The 19,626-nt window shown below is 57.1% G+C and overlaps 1 protein-coding gene across 1 annotated transcript; it reads left to right on the plus strand.

The window, feature by feature from the left end:
* The first annotated feature begins 1,323 nt into the window (after nt 1-1,323).
* Nucleotides 1,324-17,988, plus strand: Gga1 (golgi associated, gamma adaptin ear containing, ARF binding protein 1). The gene is made up of 17 exons (XM_052160493.1): nt 1,324-1,756; nt 4,838-4,922; nt 6,049-6,124; nt 7,004-7,102; nt 7,851-7,974; nt 8,796-8,896; nt 9,350-9,430; nt 11,447-11,584; nt 12,325-12,406; nt 12,892-12,999; nt 13,723-13,875; nt 15,025-15,089; nt 15,515-15,687; nt 16,044-16,237; nt 16,797-16,966; nt 17,162-17,272; nt 17,373-17,988. Exons 1-17 carry the CDS (start codon nt 1,714-1,716, stop codon nt 17,481-17,483), a joined length of 1,914 nt encoding a protein of 637 aa, XP_052016453.1. The 5' UTR covers nt 1,324-1,713; the 3' UTR covers nt 17,484-17,988.
* The last annotated feature ends 1,638 nt before the right edge of the window (nt 17,989-19,626 follow it).

Consider the following 19,626-nt stretch of genomic DNA (forward strand, 5'->3'; position numbering starts at 1 on the left):
CCACCAAAAGTGCCGGTGAGCGGCCGATCTGACTCTAAATAAATCAATTTGGCAAATGCAGTTTGGGTTTTTGTTTTGGTTGCTTTGTTTTGATACAGGGTTTCTCTGTGTAGCCCTGGCTGTCCTGGAACTCACTCTGTGTACCAGGCTGACTTTGAACTCGAGACATTCACCTGTCTCTTCCTCCCAAGTGCTAGGAGCAGGCCGAGCCCATCTTGTTACCCCCCCCCCCCCCCCCCGCCTGTATCTTATAGGTTGCAGGAATTAAACGTCTCATTAAGAGTTGGGTTCAAAAAACCGACTGAAATGAGGTAGCTGGTTCTGCAAGGTGAACACAGATCCCTCTCCAAGGCCACAGGCACGCGGAACTGGATTCGCTGGTTCCTTGGTCTCAGACGCTCTTTAATTCTTCCTGGCCCTGGCTCTCTGGAGAAGAAACAATAGCCAGTTCCCGGGACAGCCGCCAGAGGCTACCGAGAGCAACGGGCATCCCTGAGAATGGCCCAAGGCGACCGCAGAGGATGGGAAAAGCGGGCGAAACTACCTCATAGTTTTTGCCTCCTCCTAAACCACCCCAAAACAAGAGCCTGACTTCATCACCATCCCAGTTTTGGGAAAGAAATCCTCTCATTTTGCCACCACCCCTCGGGCTTCCCCATCATCTTGTGTTATGTGCTTTGAAATATGATATTCCACATTGGCCTTGAACTGGTAATCTCCTGCCTCTGTCTGATATGTGGAGTTATCCTCATCACCTTGTAGGATATATATGTGTGTGTGTGCATTCTGTGACCAGCCAGATATAAGATATACATATTCTGTGAATACACACACACACACACACACACAAACACACACAAGTCGCTATGTCACAGAATAATCCAAATGCAATGTGCTCTTCACGAGTTTCTAGGCAGAATGCAGAAGGAAGTACCCAGTGCAAGCACTGACCCTTAAGTGACCTCAGGCAAACTCATTACCTGGATTCATGGGTTAAAAAAAAAAAAACGTAGCCCTTTGCTGGACGTAGTGACGCACTCCTTTAATTTCAGCACTTGGGAGGCGGAAGCAGGCGGATCTCATGAATTCCAAGCCAGCCTGTCTACAGAGCGAGTTTCAGGACTGCCAGGGCAACATAGTGAACCCTTGTCTCAAAGGAAAAAAATTGCTCAGAACAATGCCTGGGGCTTTAAGAGCTAAACAAACATTAGCTTAACCTCATCTGTTCGCGGTGGCAACTGTGTCCAGTTGCCCTTTTAAGGGACAATGACATTTTCCCACTTAAGCGGAAGTACCCCTGAGGGCTCCGGAAGTGACTTCAGAGCCCCTCAGAAACATGGCTTCGGAGCGTTGTTCCGGAAGCGGTCACGGGTATCTGCGTGACGCTAACTGAGTTAGAGCGTCCCGTGGTGTTTCTATGGTGCCGCCCGCAACCCCCAGGCTCTCCTCTTCCTCTCCTGCCTGAGCGCCCGGAGCTGCGAGGCCGCTGACGGGTCCCACCAGCGACTCCGCCTGCTGCCAGAGGGAGGGTCGCCACGGAGGCGACGCTCTGGACGGCTCCACCCGAGTCTCGATGGTGCCCAGCGTCTCAGCGCAGCGTTCCGATTCCTCTGGACGGACGCGGCCCCTTTAACCGGCTGAGGGCGGAGCCGAGGAGTTCCCGCGAGAGCGGCGGGGGGCGGGGGGCGGTGCCGAGGCGGGGGCCCGTGGCGGATGGAGCCCGCGATGGAGCCGGAGACTCTGGAGGCACGAATCAGTGAGTGTCCGGGAGGGGCGCGAGCCGGACCGGAACCGGAACCGGGGGCGCGAGGCTGGCCCCTCTCCCGGCGGGGCGGGGTCCGCGCGCCCCCTCCTCACGCCCCGCCCCCGACCCGGAGGGGCGGCGCCCCAGTCCGCCTCTCGGACCCTAGCAGCTGCACAGCCTGCCCAGGAGCGGGCGCCGCCCACCCACCCGGTGGCCCGGTTGCAGAGTGTACCCCGAGCCCCCGAAGGCCCTGCCTGTTGCACCAAAGAGCAGCCCCTCGAGCCTTCCCCTTGAGGGACCCCCCACTTCCTCAGGGCCCGAGTCTTTCAGCCCTGTGCCCGCAGCTCTTCTTAGACGTGCTCCTGGCCCATCTGATCCAGTTCGGTCGGCGCCTGGAGAAACTCCCGGTGCTTGAAAGGGTCCCGTCTAAGACTCCATTAGGCAATCCAAGTTCTCTGTCCCCAGACCCAGACCAGCCTTGCTCGGCCTCCCAGATTGCTTTCCTAGCCCCTGTTGCGCTTCCCCCGCAGGCCTCCCTTGCCCTCTGCTCAGAAGCAGCTTCCTACAACTCTGGCTTGGCAAGCCCCTACCTCCACCCTCTGCTCTCCCTGTCCCACACTGCTGAAGCTCCTTGGCTTAGCTAACCCCATTCCTGAACTCTGCCCCGGGGGGCGGGGGGGGGCAGCAGGCTGCCTCTTCTGGTCCCTGTAGTGACCTTTCTGGATGTGACCCAGGGAAGCCTCTGGGTCTGTCCTCAGCTCATCCTCCTCTTGGCCTCAGGTATAGCAAGGATCTGTGCAGGGTGGTGTGGGAAGACATGGTCAGCATCTCAAACGAAGCTCAACTGGGAGGTGGATTCCAGACCTCACCGTCAGGGGGGGAGGGGGGGAGCGTAGGAGAGTCAGCCTGGCAGTGGGGTTGGACGGTGGTTGGAAGGAGACATGACCATGGGTGTAAAGGGTAGCTTCTGGGGAGGACCATAGATACTTTTTCCCCATCTGAAGAGTCACGCCCAGTTGTGAAACACCTCTCTCCCTCAAGTACTTTGCTCTGCCACTAGCCAGGGGAGAGGACACACACACACACACACACACCCTGTGGAGGTTGGGGGAAGGGAAGAGGACAGGGGACAGGGGACGGGGCACGTCTCCTCCAGTCCTAAGATCTTCCGTGTGCTCCTTGCTGGGGGAAGATCCTGGGCAGTCAGAGTTTCCTTTTCCCTGGCTCCACCCTCGCTGGGTCTCACGTGCCTTTGACACTTGGAGGACTTCCTGTTCTAGCCCTTTTCTCAGCTGTCATTGAGAGGCCAGTACCCCGAACATTCTCTCTGGCTCCAGATTGGAGTCTCTCTTCCCAGTGTTCAGTCCTTAGCGATTGTGGGGGGCTGGGGAGTCAGGAAATATGTTGCTGGTGTCCCGGGGGCACTGGTGACATCTGTTCCTCTCAAGGACTGGTGGGCCCCTACAAGGTTCCTGGGATAGATTTGTACCAGAAAGAATGCTTCTTCAGCCTCTGCCGTCCATCTTGCCTCCGAGCACCCAGGAGATAGCGGTCCTTCCAGCCTTCCCCCTGCACTGCCCGTCTTCATAGCACTTCTGTGATCGCTAATCTGAGTGGTCAGAGATGCTTTGTTGGGGCCAGTGAGTTTCAGGAGAAGAGCTTTTGTCCGCCACTATTGTTTTTTGTTTGTTTGCTTGTTTTTTAATAAATGTGGGTTAAGTGAGTAGCTGCCGGGCATTGAGGGTGTCTAGGCCCCCAGACATAGCATAGGTCCCCAACTGGGCAGGTGCCACATCCTGGGCCCTAGCCCCTTCCTGTCTGCAGATCTCTTGTACCCCACCTCTTGGGCTGTGGTCCTCTGCCCCTGCAGCATGGGCAGCAGTGTCTGGGGACCAAGAGGCTGCTTCAGCCTCACCATGCACAAACCGGGTGTTCAAGAAGTCTCTCTTAGCTCATAGCTCTTCATCTAGCCATGTTGGGGGCTCCAGAAGGGATCGTCTCGTATTATTTGCTCCTCCTTGCGACTGCTCATTCCTGCAGCCCGGCTTCTCCAGCCCCGTCCTACCTGCCACCGATCCGTCACACATCCATTAGAAGGGGAAAGGTGTGCTCTCTGCAGCAGTCTCACAGCCTGGTGTAATAATCCACTTAGGCCCACCGTAAAGAATAGTCAGGGACATAGCCACAGCCACGGTGAGCGGCTGTGAAGAAGGTACTTGGGAAGTACCCTTGGAAGAGGCGCTCCTGAGCCACTCCCCAGGGACAAGGTCTGGCAGAACTAGACACAAAGTCCAGGGTACAGTCTTTCTTACAGTCTTCCTTTTTTTAAAAATTTTTTTGTTTTACTTGCTTTTTTTTTTTAATGATTTATTTATTTGTTTTATATGAGTACACTGTAGCTGTCTTCAGATACCCCAGAAGAGGGCATTGGATCCCTTTACAGATGGTTGTGAGCCACCATGTGGGTGCTGGGAACTGAACGCAGGACCTCTGGAAGAGCAGTCAGTGCTCTTAACCGCTGAGCCATCTCTCCAGCCCCAGGTACAGTCTTTCACAGGCCCACGTCCTTAACTGAGCAGGGCAGTCCTCAGCCTGGGCAGCTGCCCTGGCCCCAGGCCAATCCAAGTCTCCTGCTCTGGCTTCCTAGGGTTTCTTGGCCACTCACCTTTTCTTAAGCGCCTAGCTCCTCTTGGCCTGCTGCCCAGGCCTGCGGTTCCTGCAGGACGGGACCCTGGCCTTTTCCTTACCCCTCAGTCTCCTGAGTGCAGATGCCGGGAGGACTGGGATGCTGCTCTTAAGAACAGCGTCAGAGATGGTAACGTCGGCACAGTGGGGTACAGCCAAGGGAGGTGGTCCCTGGGTGGAATTCCTGAGTATGGGGCCCTTGGGTGCAGGCGAGGTAAGCAGCAGCTGTGTGCTCTTCTGCCCGATGACCCCACTGGAGTGTCAGTGGTCAGGCTGGGGGCTGTCCAACAAGACGTGGAGGGAATCGTGGCCCGTGTGCTCAGCCCCTCTTAGCCAAGCCAGTTGCAGGACAGAGTTCGGGGAGGCGGGAATCCCACGCCCCCATACTGACTCCCCCTGCTCCTGCAGACAGAGCCACAAACCCCCTGAACAAGGAGCTGAACTGGGCCAGCATCAACGGTTTCTGCGAGCAGCTCAACGAAGACCTCGAGGGGTAGGTGGCTGCATTTGGCTGACACACTCAACAAAACACACTGTGCCCCTGCTGGGCACTCTCCAGAACCTGGTCTTGGGCAGGCTGGAGACCCAGTTTCCATTCTGAGTGCAGAGACAGTTAACAAAAGACAGTGGCACTTTCTGCTGGGGGCTGTGTGGATGCTGCCCTCTTCAGGGCTTGAGGGGAACCGTCCAGGATCATTTTATAAAGGAAGAAACTGAGGCTCCGCTGTTCCTTACCAGGACACTGGCAGTCCTAAGCTTGGTCCAGTCTAAACCTACCATGTTGCTGATGAGTTATGGGGGCCTTCCAGAGGGAAGACTACACTTTTCCCAACAGGCCCTTCCTGTGAGGAAGAACCAGATGTGCCTGGAATGCTTGTCCAAAATGGCCACTTCTACAAGTGACTCCCTGGGGGCTTGGTTTGGATGTTCCCAGGTTCCTTGGTGCTCCTGGAGTATAGAAACCCCATCCCAGTGGGCTTCCCCTCCATCCTCCTCTCTGGGGCGGGTCGTTCACGCTAGCAGCCCTTGATGTGGGCTTCATAGGCTTTGGGAATGGGGCTGCACTCCACCTCTGGCTGACTAGTCTTGGGCAAGTCGTTGCTGGCTCCGAGCCTCTGTCTTCAGCTGTCACATGACACTGGCAGAGGGGATTGTAGGAGGTAATGGGGGTTCCCTGCCCTGAGGAAAGCAAGGGGCCGGGTCTTGTGAGCCACCTTGCGTGGCCTTGGCACTCAAGCTGTGGCCACTTGTTCTTCCCATTCCCTATGCAGGCCAAGAACACAACTGCTTTTGCTTTTGATGGTGGTGAATTTACACAGGGCCTCAGTCACCCATGCTAGGCAAGTGGCTATACCAATAAGCAACTTCTGCAGGCCCATGCCTTGTTCTTAAAGCCAAAAGGGGCTAGGTTCACATCTCTTGAAGGCCTTTGCCTACACTGGCCGCCTGGCACCATCTGTTACCACCCCAGGACCTGTTTGCTCTGAAGATACATGAGGTTTGAGGTTTCGAATATGCTTCACAGGGCCAGCTGAGGGCTGATGTGCTACAAGCTTAGGTAGTGACTGTCCTCTGAGTGAATCAGGACCGTGTCAGTCATGACTGTTCCTCCTACCCAGGCCTCCCCTTGCCACCCGCTTGTTGGCCCACAAGATCCAGTCCCCACAGGAATGGGAAGCCATCCAGGCCTTGACGGTAAGAAAAGACCCTGGGGGTTCCTGAGCCCAAGGGAAATGTGACTAGATGACCCAGGATATAGGTCTGGGCCAACCCTCAAGGTACCTCCCAGCAGCAGAATTAGCCTCTGGTGGTGGTGGCAGGGATTCTTCACTTCAGGTGACAATGGACACTTCCCAGGATACATGTTCAACACACTGAATCAGCATGTATGTTTTGGAGTCTGCATTTGCAAAGCTCCCAGATTCTCTGCAGGGCCGTGCAGACCACATGGGATCTGCGGACCTGGCAGTGCTATCCTGTGCAGTGAGAGAGGCTCAGGATTGAAGTTGTAGCTATACCAGGAGCAAAAGAGGTGGGACACTGTCTGTGACTCCCTGCGGAGCCCCACACCAGCTACCTTAGAACAAGGTTGTCTGAGGCTAAGTGGAAATTGCTCTAAGTAACTGCATGTTTCAACACGTTAGTTTTTGTCTGGGGTTTCTTAAGTATGCGGGGATCTTGTGATTTCATGGGTTTAGGAAACCGCCAAACAGTAATAGTGCACACCTTTAATGCCAGCATCAGGAGGCAGAAGCAAGTGCATCTCTGTGACTTTGAGACCAGCCTGGTGTACAGAATGAGTTCCAGGATAGCAAGGGCTACAGAGAGAAACCCTGTCTGTAAAGAAGAATAGTAAATAGGTCATGTACAAGTGGTGCATAGGCCAAGCCACGGAGGCGCCTGAGGTCCCTCGCATGAGCAGTCCTCGTCACTAGAGGACCCCTGGCCCAGGACTCTAGGCAGCTGAGAGCAATCTCAGAGACCTAGGAAGCTCTGCACCTTGTGCCTTCGAGGGTCATTCCCTTCCTCTGGGCCTGGCAAGGATGGGAGCTCCCTCACTGCTTCTCTCCCCAGGTTCTGGAAACATGCGTGAAGAGCTGCGGTAAGAGGTTCCACGATGAGGTGGGCAAGTTCCGCTTCCTGAATGAGCTCATCAAGGTTGTGTCCCCCAAGGTGCGTCCTAGCGCAGGCTCGGTGCCGGCTCTGATGGAGGCTGCAGGAGGGAGGTCCCTGGGGGCCGTCCAGTTAGGAACCCAGCACAGATCCTTCTCCAGAACCTGACTGAGTGAGGACAGCCTGGGCCTCTGAGGAACCAATCAGTATGCAGGGAGAGCTGAACCCAGTGCACATATGTATTGTCACTGGGTGTGCCCAGCCCAGGCTGCTTAGGGGTTTGACATTTCTCCCTGTCCAAATCACCTAGATGTGGCTTACTTGAGCCTCAGCATCCAAAGCCACAAACCTGAGTCAGTTATGCTAGCAAATGGCCACACCCTGGCTACTGGTCACAGTTTGGGTACATAATCTTATGCCCAGCCCCCTTGACCTTCCTCTGAACAGAACTCTGAGTGGGCCATGCGTCTCCCAGGAGAGAACTGTGCAGTGAGAGCTGCATCTCTTGGCCTAGTTTGCTGCTGGAGCTGATGTGTGGGGCCTCATGGCTGCACACGAGACTTCCCCTTTTCCAGCTGGAGCCCCGGCTCCCTGCTGGGGTCTCACACTGTACCAGCTCCACATGCCCACAATGAGGAAACTGAGTCACAGAGCCAGTGGGTGGTCAAGCTGAGACTGGAGCCCGGTTTACACCAGGCCCCTTGCGGGCATATGAGAACTCCAGAGGCATCTGAGAGGCGTCAGGTTTAGGGCTCAAGTGAGGGGACCGAGCAGTCTCAGAGAAGTCCCCTTCTATGTGTCTCTGAAGTATTTGGGCTCCCGGACCTCAGAGAAGGTGAAGAATAAGATCTTGGAGCTGCTGTACAGCTGGACGGTCGGCCTGCCTGAGGAGGTGAAGATTGCAGAAGCCTACCAGATGCTGAAGAAACAGGGTGAGTGAGCTCCCGCCCCAGGCCCAGCCTCCAGCTCAGGCTCTGGCAGTCTCAGGCTTCTGCCAGCAAGGCCGCAGGCCTGCCTTTAATGTCTCAAAACCTCAGCCACTGAGGCCTCTCTGTGGCTGAGCCTATGGCCAGCTTGAGTAGAGAGCGATGGTATGGGATCAAGCTGACTTCAGAGAGTAGCCTGCAACCATGGTTGCCCAGGAATCAGGGGAGCTCAGCTGTAGAATGTGTGCCTAGCGTGCCTCGAGCTCTGCCTTCAACCCCAGCACCGAATACTCGAGGCACAGTGGTGCACCCCTATAATGCTAGCACTTAGGAACTGGGGCAGGAGGATCCAAAATAAAAGGGCCACCCTGAGCTACATAGTAAATTCGAAAGGGTCACACAATGCTGTTTTTCAAAAAATATGTATGGGGTCTGGAGAGAGAGCTCAGCAGTTAAGGACATTTGTTACTCTTCCAGAGGCCCCAAGTTTGGGTCCCTACCCTCACATAAGGGAGCTCACAAGCACCCCTAACTCTAGCTCTAGGGGAGTGGCTGCTTTTCATCTCCACAGGCGCCCGCACTCTCATGCACAAGCCCCGTGGAGACCCAGATCCATAATTAGAGACAAACAGCAACTACCATTTACATTTTATATATATTAGGCTCAAACCATCTCTGTTGGAGTTCATTCACTGTGCAGGTCAGAAGTAGTTCTACCCAAGCTAGGGAGCCAATGGGAGCCTGAGCTCCTTGGCACTCTGTTCCCAGACCCCTCGCCTGCTGGCGTTAACCCTTCCTGACAGCCTTCCAAACCCTGTCTCTCCCAGGGATTGTAAAGTCAGACCCCAAGCTTCCAGAGGGCGCCATCTTCCCCCTTCCCCCTCCACGGCCCAAGAATGTGATCTTTGAAGATGAGGAGAAGTCCAAGGTAAGGCTGAGTCCAAGGTAAGGCTGAGTAGCTGCTTCTGGGTAGAGAGTTCTGGTCTCTGGAGCAGAGGCTTGTGCTGACTGTGATTGCTGTGGAGGTGGCTTCCTGTGTGGGAGCCTGCCGAGTGCACCGACCCATGCCGGCCTCTGCCTCCAGTAAGCAGAGTTCCTAACCCAGGGCCTGGCTGAGGAGCTGCAGAGCTTCATCTTTCTGTCCTAGTGGATTAGTTACAGAAGCATCTGCGTGGAGAGGAGCTGCTGAAGTAAGTCCCCAGCAGCTCCCGAGCTCCCGCTGTGGGTTCTGGTGTGTCCTCCTAGAGGCTGAGGGCTGGGTGCTGTATGCTGAGGACACCCTCCTGCCCTGCTCTGTGGGAAGTGTGCAGTGCCTCGGTTATCCTCATGGGTTGTAGGTTCCGGCCTGGTGCGGCCCACAGCCATTTCCTTGTCTCTGCAGATGCTGGCCCGCCTGCTCAAGAGCTCACACCCTGAGGACCTCCGGGCTGCCAATAAGCTCATCAAAGAGATGGTGCAGGAGGTGATGGCTGGCCTGGTGGGCAGGGGTGGGAGGGATGGGGGTGGAGCTGTGCGTGTGTGCGTACGATGGCCTAGAGTGGCCCAGCAGAGAGCTGACAGGTGCTCAGAGGCTGGTGTGTAGAGGAAGAGCTGCCGGATAGCCTGAGAGAACCTGCCATGCATGAGTTTCTGGGGGGCTGCTATTTGTTAGTAACAAGGCCCAAGAATTAGTGGCATGTACCTGTAATCTTGGAGCTCCAGAGGCTGAGGCAGGAGGATCCTGAGGTTGAGTCTGGCCTATAGCAAGACCCTGTTTCAAGAAAAAAAAAATTGGGAGCCAGCAAGATGGCTCTACGGGTGTAGATGTCTGCTGCTGACCTGAGCCGGATCCCTGAGAACCCACAGGGTGGAAGGGCAGAATCAGTTCCCACAAGTGCACACCATGGCACATGTGCACACACACACACACACACACACACAAATGTAAACATTTTTTAAAAGTACTTTGGGAACATATTGGGGCTTGAGACCAAAACTTAGTGTAGAATGCTTTCCAACATGCAACATGCCTGAAGGTCCTGGTGTCCATCTTCAGCATATCCTCCAAACAAACTAAACCCTAAAATACTTTTAAATCTATATGTAAGTATATGTGTATGTGTATAGATATGCATACACACACAACAAAATACAGATGTTAATATATGTTTAATGTGTAAGCCGATATATGTTAGAAGTGTACACTGAAACTTAATAAGGCCCAGGCTGGCATGCTGGCTCCCCTTTAATCCCAGGACTTGGGGGGGCCCAGGCAGGAGGAAGTCCTATGAATTGAGGCTGGCCTGGCCTATGGTGAGTCCCAAGGCAGGGCTATGTAGAGAGACTGTCTCAAAACAAGAAATTCAAAAGGTGTTGAGGATGGGCAAGGTGGCTCACACCTCTACTCCCAACATTGGAGAGGCTAAGACAGGAGGAGGGCCTTGGCTTGAACTTCAGGCCAGCCTGAGCTACAGAATGAAACTTTGTCAGGAGCCAAACCAAGACCTCAGGCTAGCACTCCAAAGCACAGGCAGAAGAGGCCAACTGTAACAGCTCTCTAGGCTAAGGATTTACAGCAGGAAAAGGAAGGAAAAGGCCACATGGCAGGTACCTCTGAGGCAGGACAGCCCATCAGGTACCCAAGGTGACTACCCACCTATAACCTGTGTATCTGGAGCTTCAGGTGATTTTTTTTTCCTTGAAAATGATCCAGAAATGTGAATGTTTACATAAAATCTCCCAGATCACCAATGACAGCAGCAAAGATGTTCTCCACGTTTTAAATGTGTGTGCCCCACAGAAACTGCTAGTTCATTCCTCTGAGGAGGCAAGAACTAGCCATGCAGGTTGGTGGGACTGAGCCTGGGCCCCAGCGTGACTGTCAGGGGCTACTCTGCATCCCCTGCAGCAGGAGAGGGCGAGTCAGGGCCTGGACTGCTTATGTCAGAGAAGTCTTAAAGGGTTAAGCCGTGTGAGACTGCCAAGAACATGGCCACCTCCAGCAGCGCAAGGACACTGGGAAGCAGAATGGGCTGAAAGAGTGGGGTTGCCTCCTACAGCTGCCCTTAAAGGCCTGGCCCACACTCCGACAGGCACCTGCAGACAAGGAGGAACACCATCCTTGTTTCTGAGTTGTGAGTGTTGACCAAGGACACTTCCTTTTCCCTGTCGAGGATGGGAAAGTGTCTTCAGGAGTCAAAGAGAAGGAGGGCAGAACTGATGCGGGCCATAGTCATGAGTCTAGGAGCTGGTGATGTGACTGAGGACCATCTCTAGAGACCTGAGCTTGTGCAGTGGCCTAGACTGAGGACTCTGGCAGGACGGGGAAGTGGCGCAGTAGTGATACACTGCTTCTTGGAGAGGGGACTTGTCCTGAGTGGCGAGCGTTGGCAGGACTTGGCCATACAGCTGAAATGAGGCTCTCCAGCCCTCCTCCCAGACTCACGCGCCGGTGGCTCCAGAGGCCTGAGATGGCCTTTGGCCATTTGCTGCTCTGCAGGACCAGAAGCGGATGGAGAAGATCTCAAAGCGGGTGCATGCCATTGAGGAGGTCAACAACAACGTGAAGCTGCTGACAGACATGGTGATGAGCCACAGCCAGGGTGCTGCGTCCAGCAGCAGCGAGGACCTCATGAAGGTGCACTTGCTCCAGCCCACCCCAGCCCACCCCAGCCCACCCCAGCCCACCCCAGCCCACCCCTCCCGTTCACTGCCAGCCCACCCCAGCCCACCCCAACCCACCCCCAGCCCACCCTAGCCCACCCCAGCTCACCCTAGCCCACCCCAGCTCACCCTAGCCCACCCCAGCCCACCCCAACCCACCCCAACCCACCCCAACCCACCCCAACCCACCCCAACCCACCCCAACCCACCCCAACCCACCCCAGCCCACCCCTCCCGCTCACTGCCAGCCCACCCCAGCCCACCCCAACCCACCCCAACCCACCCCCAGCCCACCCTAGCCCACCCCAGCTCACCCCAGCCCACCCCAGCCCACCCCAGCCCACCCCAGCCCACCCCAACCCACCCCAACCCACCCCAACCCACCCCAACCCACCCCAGCCCACCCCAGCCCACCCCAGCCCACCCCAACCCACCCCAACCCACCCCAGCCCACCCCAACCCACCCCAACCCACCCCAGCCCACCCCAGCCCACCCCAACCCACCCCAGCCCACCCCAACCCACCCCACCCCACCCCAACCCACCCCAGCCCACCCCTCCCGCTCACTCCCAGCCCACCCCTCCCGCTCACTCCCAGCTCACCCCAACCCACCCCCAGCCCACCCTAGCCCACCCCAGCTCGCCCCAGCCCACCCCAGCTCACACCCACCCCCGCCCACTCATAATCCTTGTCTACTCTTCCTGTCCCACCCAGGAACTGTACCAGCGCTGTGAGCGCATGCGGCCCACGCTCTTCAGACTGGCCAGTGACACAGAAGACAATGATGAGGCCTTAGGTGAGCCCTGTCCTACCTCCTCCCACTTCCAGGCCCTGCTTGACACCCACAGTTGGAAGGAACTACCACAAGGGGCCCCCTTTCTCCAGCACTGATCTGAGAAGGCCACAGAGAGCAGACTGCTCTTGGAGACCCCATAAACAGGTCCCATGCAGGCATCTCATCTGCCCAGGAGGGAGAACTCTCCCCATCTCCAAAACAAAATGACTAGCTCAGGTCACAGCACCAGTGTGTCAGATCAAGATCACCCCATCCTCCTCAGGCCCCCCGTCTGTCTGCTCCCTGCCTCACTATCCCTGGACATTCTGGGAACATTTCCACCTCCAAGCCTCTACCCCAGCCTGATTGTCTGGACCCACACTTGCAGTGGGATGCCTGGCCCATCCCCTTTATGTAGCCTTCCGGGTGGGTGTGGGAGGCTCCTCTCCCCTATCCAGAAGCTCTGCCACTCCTTCAAACCCACCTCTCCCCTCCTTCCTATTCAGCTGAGATCCTGCAAGCGAATGACAATCTCACCCAGGTGATCAACCTGTACAAGCAGCTGGTCCGGGGTGAGGAGGTCAATGGTGAAGCCACAGCCAGCTCCATTCCTGGTAAGAAGAGACAGGAGTGCTCTGGGGGGGGGGGACCCGGGTGCAGAGTGGCATGATTCAGGGTGACCCTGGCCCCTTAAGACCGTGACGGTCCCGAGGAGGGAGCTGAGCCTTCTCTGCCAAGCCTGAAGCTGTGGGGAAGGAAGCCCAGGCCAGGAGAGAAGGGAACCCAAGTTTGTCATCAAATAGAAGGAAGCACTATGAGTCTGGGTCCAGATGTGTGGGGCTGGGCATCTCCTAGGCCTGACTAGACTTCCAGGAAAAGGACAGCTTTAGATACAAACGTGGCAGACTTCACTCCACGCAGGGTAACGTGGCTGGAGAGGAGGGGAGGTACAGAAATGGCAGCGGTGAGGGGCCTGGGCAGGAGGGGAGGGCCTCTCAAAGGCTGCCAGGAAGTCAGAGCCTTTGGGTGTGAGAGGGCAGCGGCCGCCTCCTAAAGCTGTCTCGGAGTGACACCTTGGGTGCCTTAGTTGGTATTGCCCTGCGTTCACACTAATGTCACATTTCTGACATGTCTCCGACCTTAAGCAAAGCTGGTTGATTCTGAACAAAGGTGCCATCTGCTAAAGAAAGGGCTTGGCAGGCCATTTCAGCAGGGCCGGAGCGGCTCCGAGGGGCCAGGAGCCCTGTAATGAGAAGGGAGGAGCAGTGCTGTGCTCACCCCTGCTGCTCTGAGCGGGGGTGGCGTGGGGCTCGACTTGCCTGACTCTTTCCACTCAGGGAGCACCTCAGCCCTGCTGGATCTCTCAGGCCTGGACCTCCCTCCCTCGGGCACCACATACCCAGCCACGCCCACTCACCCTGGCAGCCAGAGCAGCGCAGAGCAGCCCAGTGCCTCGGTGTCCCTGCTTGATGACGAGCTCATGTCTTTGGGTAAGGACGAGGACAGTGCGGGGGACAGTGCAGGACATGCTGGCACCAGCGTTCTCTGCTCCACTGGGAGGCCAGCGCAGGCCCAGCAGCGTGGCCTCCCTATACTGGGTGACGCTGTGGCTCAGGGAAACTGAGAACTCAGCCTGGCAGAGGGTAGGGCTGGCCAGCTCTGGCTGCCTGGGAGAGAGGCTGATCCCTGGAGTGGAGCCGCCCTGATGAAGGGTCAGTGGTTCTCCCTCCCTAGGTTCTCCAGACAGAAAGGACAAGATTTAGTGAGCTCCACTTCTAGTGAGCCCAGCACCCTGGGAACGTTAAAAGTGAAGAAGTGAATTCTCTTTTCTGTGGCCTTTTTTGTTTGACTGGGGATTTCTGTTTGTTTGTTTTTTGAGATGTGGTTTCTGTGTGGCCCTGGCTGTCCTGGAACTCACACTGTAGACCAGGCTGGCCTTGAACTCGCCTCTGCCTCCCAAGTGCTGGGATTAAGGACGTGCACCACCACGCCCAGCCTTCCTGTGGTCTTGGAGTACCACAGGGGAGAGCCGGTGGTTGCCGCCTGCTGCTGGGGAGCACTTGCTCAGAAACAGGGCCAACTGTCTGTTCTGAGACAAATGCAGGGTGAGGTGTTCAGGATAGACAGGGCTCATGCTGACTTCTGCCAGCCAGTGGGCCGCTCCCCAGGGCCCTCAGCGCCAATGAGCTGGCCATACCGACCTATGCCCCTGCCTTCAGAGTCTGCCTGACCCACCTCCCTGTCATCCACAAGGGGACTCGCAGGCTCACCCAGGATAGCACCCTGCCCACAGATACTCACCTGACACACGAGATCAAACTCTCCTTCCCTCCTCACTACCTCAGCTCCTGCTCTTGGCTGCTGGGGGACTGAGGTGAAAGTTGCAACTCCTGCCAAGTTGGCTTCCATGGGGCCTTGATAGAAGGAGAGGAAGCGAGTTTGGGCCTCGAGGTGGCTGCCAGGGTGATGCTTCTATCTTTGCTCTGTTGCCGGCTCTGTTGCCACAGAGAACTGTGGGTTCACCCCAGCCTCTAAGGAAGGGAGGCCTGCAGGGAGCCCCAAACAGCACATGGTTAGCCGTTTGCCCCCTTGCCTCTGCGCACCAGTCCACCCACCTATCCTGCTGTCTTTCTCCACAGGCCTAAGTGACCCCACACCACCTTCAGGCACCAGCTCAGATAGTGTGGGGTGGAACAGCTTCCAGGTAAGAGGGCTAAAGCTGGCTCAGCCTGTGACGGACACATCCCGGGGAAGGGAGGCTGGAGCCAGTAGCCTGAGGTGACAGGTGGGTCCTGGGCAAGAGTCCTGGGCCAGGACAGCACCAGCCCAGGAAAGAGCCCAGCAGTCTCCTTCCAGCCTCCAGCAGAGGTGCCTGTGCCTCAGCTCAGGGTCCCCAACAGGACTAGGCCTGCCTTCAAGGTTAAGCTCTTCTTCCCTTAAGAAGGTGACTTAGGGTCCCTGCAGCGTGGAGAGCCACTTATGCCCAGTGTCTCGCCTCATGGACAGGTGGTCTATTACCCTCTCTGCTATACCTCTCTCAGATGTCACCTGCAGGAAGGGAGGGCCTCAGGACTCAGGTGGTGACCCTAATACCTTGGAGAGTCTCACGCCTGTCTCCTTTGCCCACAGTCATCAGATGGCACTGAACCCTCAGTCCCTCCTCCAGCCCAGGCCCCCAGCACGGACTGCCGACCCCCAGCACAGGCCCCACCACCACCAAGCAGCGGACTGGACGACCTGGACCTCTTAGGGAAAACCCTTCTGCAACAGGCACTGCCCCCGGAGGCCCAGCAAGTGCGGTGGTGAGGGCTGCCCTGCCGGGACCCTCCCTGTCCCCGCAAGCCTGCAGGGAATCGCCTGTCACTTGTAATTCCTGGGAGTCCAGCATGTTGGGTGACCCACGGTGACGAGGGTGTACCCAGAGAGGCCCCACACTCCATGTGTGGATGAGAACGGGCCACTGTTTCCACTGACAGGCATGCCCTTGCCTTCCCAGCTCCCTAGGAGAGGATGGGGGGGGTCGGCACAGGGGGGGGGATGCTGAGGCAAAGGAGTGGGGGAGGCTCCCGCTGCTGATGACGGTGCTCAAAGCTGCCTGCAGGCACAGAGCTGGGGAGCCCACCCGAAAATCCCGTGCTGATGCACTGTCCCCATTAAGGGAGAAGCAGCCGCCAGCCCCCCGGCTCACCCTCCGTGACCTGCAGAATAAGAGCAGCTGCAGCTCGCCCAGTCCAGGAGCCACCGGCCTCCTCCACACCACGTCCCCAGAGCCCCCTGGGCCTCCACCTCAGGCCACACCCACTGAGCTCTCCTTAACCAACATCACTGTGCCCCTGGAGTCTATCAAACCCAGTGAGTGGGGAGGGGTGGGGTGGGAAGGGTGGGGCAGGGCGGGGCAGGGCCAGGTTAGCTCTTGTGTCCAGAGCCTATCACTGCTGATTCCAGTGTTACCCTGCACTAGGGCCTCCCATCCTAGAGTGATGAAAGGCTGCTTTCTAATCTCTGGGGTGCACGGAGAGGGCTTCTTAGAACTGAACCCTGAGCCCTCGCTCCCAGGGAGGGCAAAGACCAGAACTAGAAGGTTCCTTATGATTATAAAATGGAGCCTCAAAGGAAGATCCAGGAGGAAGCCCCAGGTATTACTCACCCAGGAGCAGTAGATAGCACTGGCTGATTGACTTCTCAGAAGCTGTGGCCAAGAGCCTCAAGCCTTCCCTCTGCTCCTTAGCACTAGAACTGACTCTGACCCCAAAGAATGCATGACCCAGACTTTAAACAGAGCCCTTGACTCCAGCCTGGGAAGGGCCTGGCTGTGACTTAGCTCCAGGGTGGACCTCCTGCTTCTTGGAGGCCACACCCGGGTATGATCTGGCTCCACCCACTGATCATCCTCCTACCCTTCTTCCAACAGGCAGCATCTTGCCAGTGACCGTTTATGACCAGCATGGCTTCCGTGTCCTCTTCCATTTTGCTCGGGACCCACTGCCGGGACGCTCTGATGTGCTGGTGGTGGTGGTCTCTATGCTGAGCACGGCTCCCCAGCCCATCCGAAACATTGTTTTCCAGTCAGCTGTCCCCAAGGTGACAGGGCAGGGCAGGCAGGCCTTTCTCCCTCAAGGCAGGGTGACTTTAGACTTGGTGGGCAGCCAGCTGCCTGGGCATGGTATCTCCTTCACTGGGGAGCTGGGCAAGGGGTGGGCGAGATCCCTGAGACTCTGGGAAGGGAGCTGCTTCCTCCTGGTGGCTGCCTGACCAGCAATCACCTCCTGCCCTCAGGTCATGAAGGTGCGGCTGCAGCCCCCTTCCGGCACAGAGCTGCCAGCGTTTAATCCCGTCGTCCACCCCTCAGCCATCACCCAGGTCCTGCTCCTTGCTAACCCCCAGAAGGTGAGGGCCCAGCTGTGACAGGGCAGAGCCCCAGGGTGGTGCTAAGCTCCCCTTCCCCTTCCCCGCTCTGACTGTTGTGCCTCTGCCATTTGTGCCCCAGGAGAAGGTTCGCCTCCGCTACAAGCTCATCTTCACTATGGGCGACCAGACCTACAATGAGATGGGCGATGTGGATCAGTTTCCCCCACCAGAAACCTGGGGGAGCCTCTAGGACAGAGGGGCTGGAGAGAGAAGGGGCAGCAGGACCTGGACCTGTTCATCCTGGTGCCTCCCTCCTTCCTGTGCCCCCCCAGTGACTCTTCCCCCTCCCTCTTCCCCTGCTGAGCCAAACCCAGCAGGAGGCTGTGCCTGCGATTGCCATCTCTCCGGGACCTCCATCACCAGTGAGAGCCTGGAGCACGGAGGGGCTGAATGCCCTGGAAGGACTCTGGGGCGAGGGAAGAAACATGGCTGTGAGGCCCAGCCCTGAAGCCCAGCCTGAGGTGGGGTCGTCCTCACCTGTCTTTTATGCCTTATGGAAAGGCCCAGCCATAACTTGGAGGCCCTGCTGGAACTGGGACCAGCCCAGGCCTCCTCTGTGGGAACCATGACTGGGGCGCCGCCCATGCCCTAGCTGTTTGCACTTGGTGTGGTTTGGCTCTTTGCTTTTCTGTCAGAATGGCCCTGTGGTCAGAGCTGAAGGACGTTCCAGGCCCAGGGCCTCCAGAGGCCTCCCTCTCCTACAGGCCATGAAAACTTAGCAAAGCCAGAGGACATGCCCCCTGGGGGGCCGTGGAACTCCCAGAGTTCCATGCTTCATTTATCAACTTCTGCTGGGGCGTCCCGGGAGCACCTCGAATCTGCCCACCCTTCTGTGGTCAAAGTAGGGTCAGAATGGGTGGCAGTGGGAGTATTTATGAAAATAAAATGACTTTTTCCTGGACTTGTCACCCTCGTGGGATAAGGGAGTTAGGGAAGATTTGGCAGTTGGGGGCCTAGGGACTGTCCTGTCGCTCCCTCCTGATCTCCCATCCATCCTAGCCCCTCAGCACTGCGCCAGAAGAGGCCCTACTGGGGGATTGTGGCTGCTACTGAGTCACTCAGGAAACACTGGTCTGTGGTGACCCAGAGCTGTTGTAGCTGAGAATGAGGGGCCACTAGGAGGTCTAGCTGCTGCAGAGGCCGAAGGAAGCTCCCGCTACCCACTTCCTCCTTCACTCTACAGTCTCCAGCTTCTGCCTGCCCAACACCGCGTGCTCGGACACTGGACGCCGCGCTAGGCCTTCTCCCAAGTAAAAGGGAGGAGTACCCAAGTAGGGTGCAGAAGCCACACAGAGGGACGACCTGCCAGTGGGATGCGGTGAGGCGCTGGCTCAGAGCCCAACACTGCAGGAAGACAGCCCCTGCAGTGAGAGGCGCAGGCTGCCCTCTCCTGTGAGCCTGCACTGCTGCAGGCTCCAGGAAGTCCCACATCTGAGGAGACACTTTCACTTTGTCTCACTGGCATTTCCTAATCTGAGGTTGGCTACTAACACCCTTTCCTTAGATGCTATGGAGACCTGGATATGACACAGCTCTCCAAGTCCCACAGGGCTGACATCCTGTCAGGCCTACACTGGACGTTCAGAGTGAAAGTGCCTTGGTATGAACGCCTTCGTCCAAGATGGGAGGTGATCCATCCTGAGCCTCCTTCCAACCCGACCCTACAGCATGCTCCACCCGACAGCTGATGGCCTGTCCTAGCATCCATCAGGTCTCAAAATGACCCCTAGTTCCCCGCTGGGGCCTCAGAACTGTGTCTCCAGTGGAATCTTGTTAGATGGTCACTGGAGAGTTGAGGTTTGCCATGGGTTGTGGGACCATGAATTGGGAGAGTCATGGGTTGGGTTTGCTGGTTCTGAGTCCCTGGCTTGCTCTTCCTTTCTAGGATCCTCATTTGAAAAGGCCCCAGGGTTGGGACTCAGGGAGCCACCCCTCCCCTGGCTTTGTCCTCATCCATCTCCTCAGCGGGGTATGCCCTGTCTCAAAACCTGGGAGACAGGAGCCCAGTCCAGCACTGTGGGCAGCTGGGGGACACAAGGTGTCCCTGGAGTCTGCATCTGCCTTAGCATGGATACCCTGGGAAGTACTGTCTGGCTTAAAAGATGAACTCCATGACCACACCAGACCAGTGGGACTTCCCAGACCTCAAAGCCACACTTCTACTTCTGGGACACTGACCAGAGCCAGCAGTTCATTCTTCAGTAACCACAGAGCAGGCCGCTCATCTGTGATGAAGCCAGAAGAGTAAGGGAGCGGCCTCGGCCGCCCTGGGACACCTTCTGTGGCCTCTACTACCCCCTAGGGGAGTCACCCACCCTGGCATGCTGCAGGCA

Source organism: Apodemus sylvaticus, chromosome 17 (assembly GCF_947179515.1).
Source record: "Apodemus sylvaticus chromosome 17, mApoSyl1.1, whole genome shotgun sequence".
Classification (NCBI taxonomy): Eukaryota; Metazoa; Chordata; class Mammalia; order Rodentia; family Muridae; genus Apodemus; species Apodemus sylvaticus.

Excerpts from the sequence above, each read along its gene's own strand:
- Gga1 (XM_052160493.1), top strand. The coding sequence starts at position 1,714 with ATGGAGCCCGCGATGGAGCCGGAGACTCTGGAGGCACGAATCA. Across the intron at positions 13,000-13,722 it reads CACAGCCAGCTCCATTCCTG|GGAGCACCTCAGCCCTGCTG; the intron begins GTAAGAAGAGAC and ends CTTTCCACTCAG. Across the intron at positions 15,688-16,043 it reads GAGGCCCAGCAAGTGCGGTG|GGAGAAGCAGCCGCCAGCCC; the intron begins GTGAGGGCTGCC and ends GTCCCCATTAAG.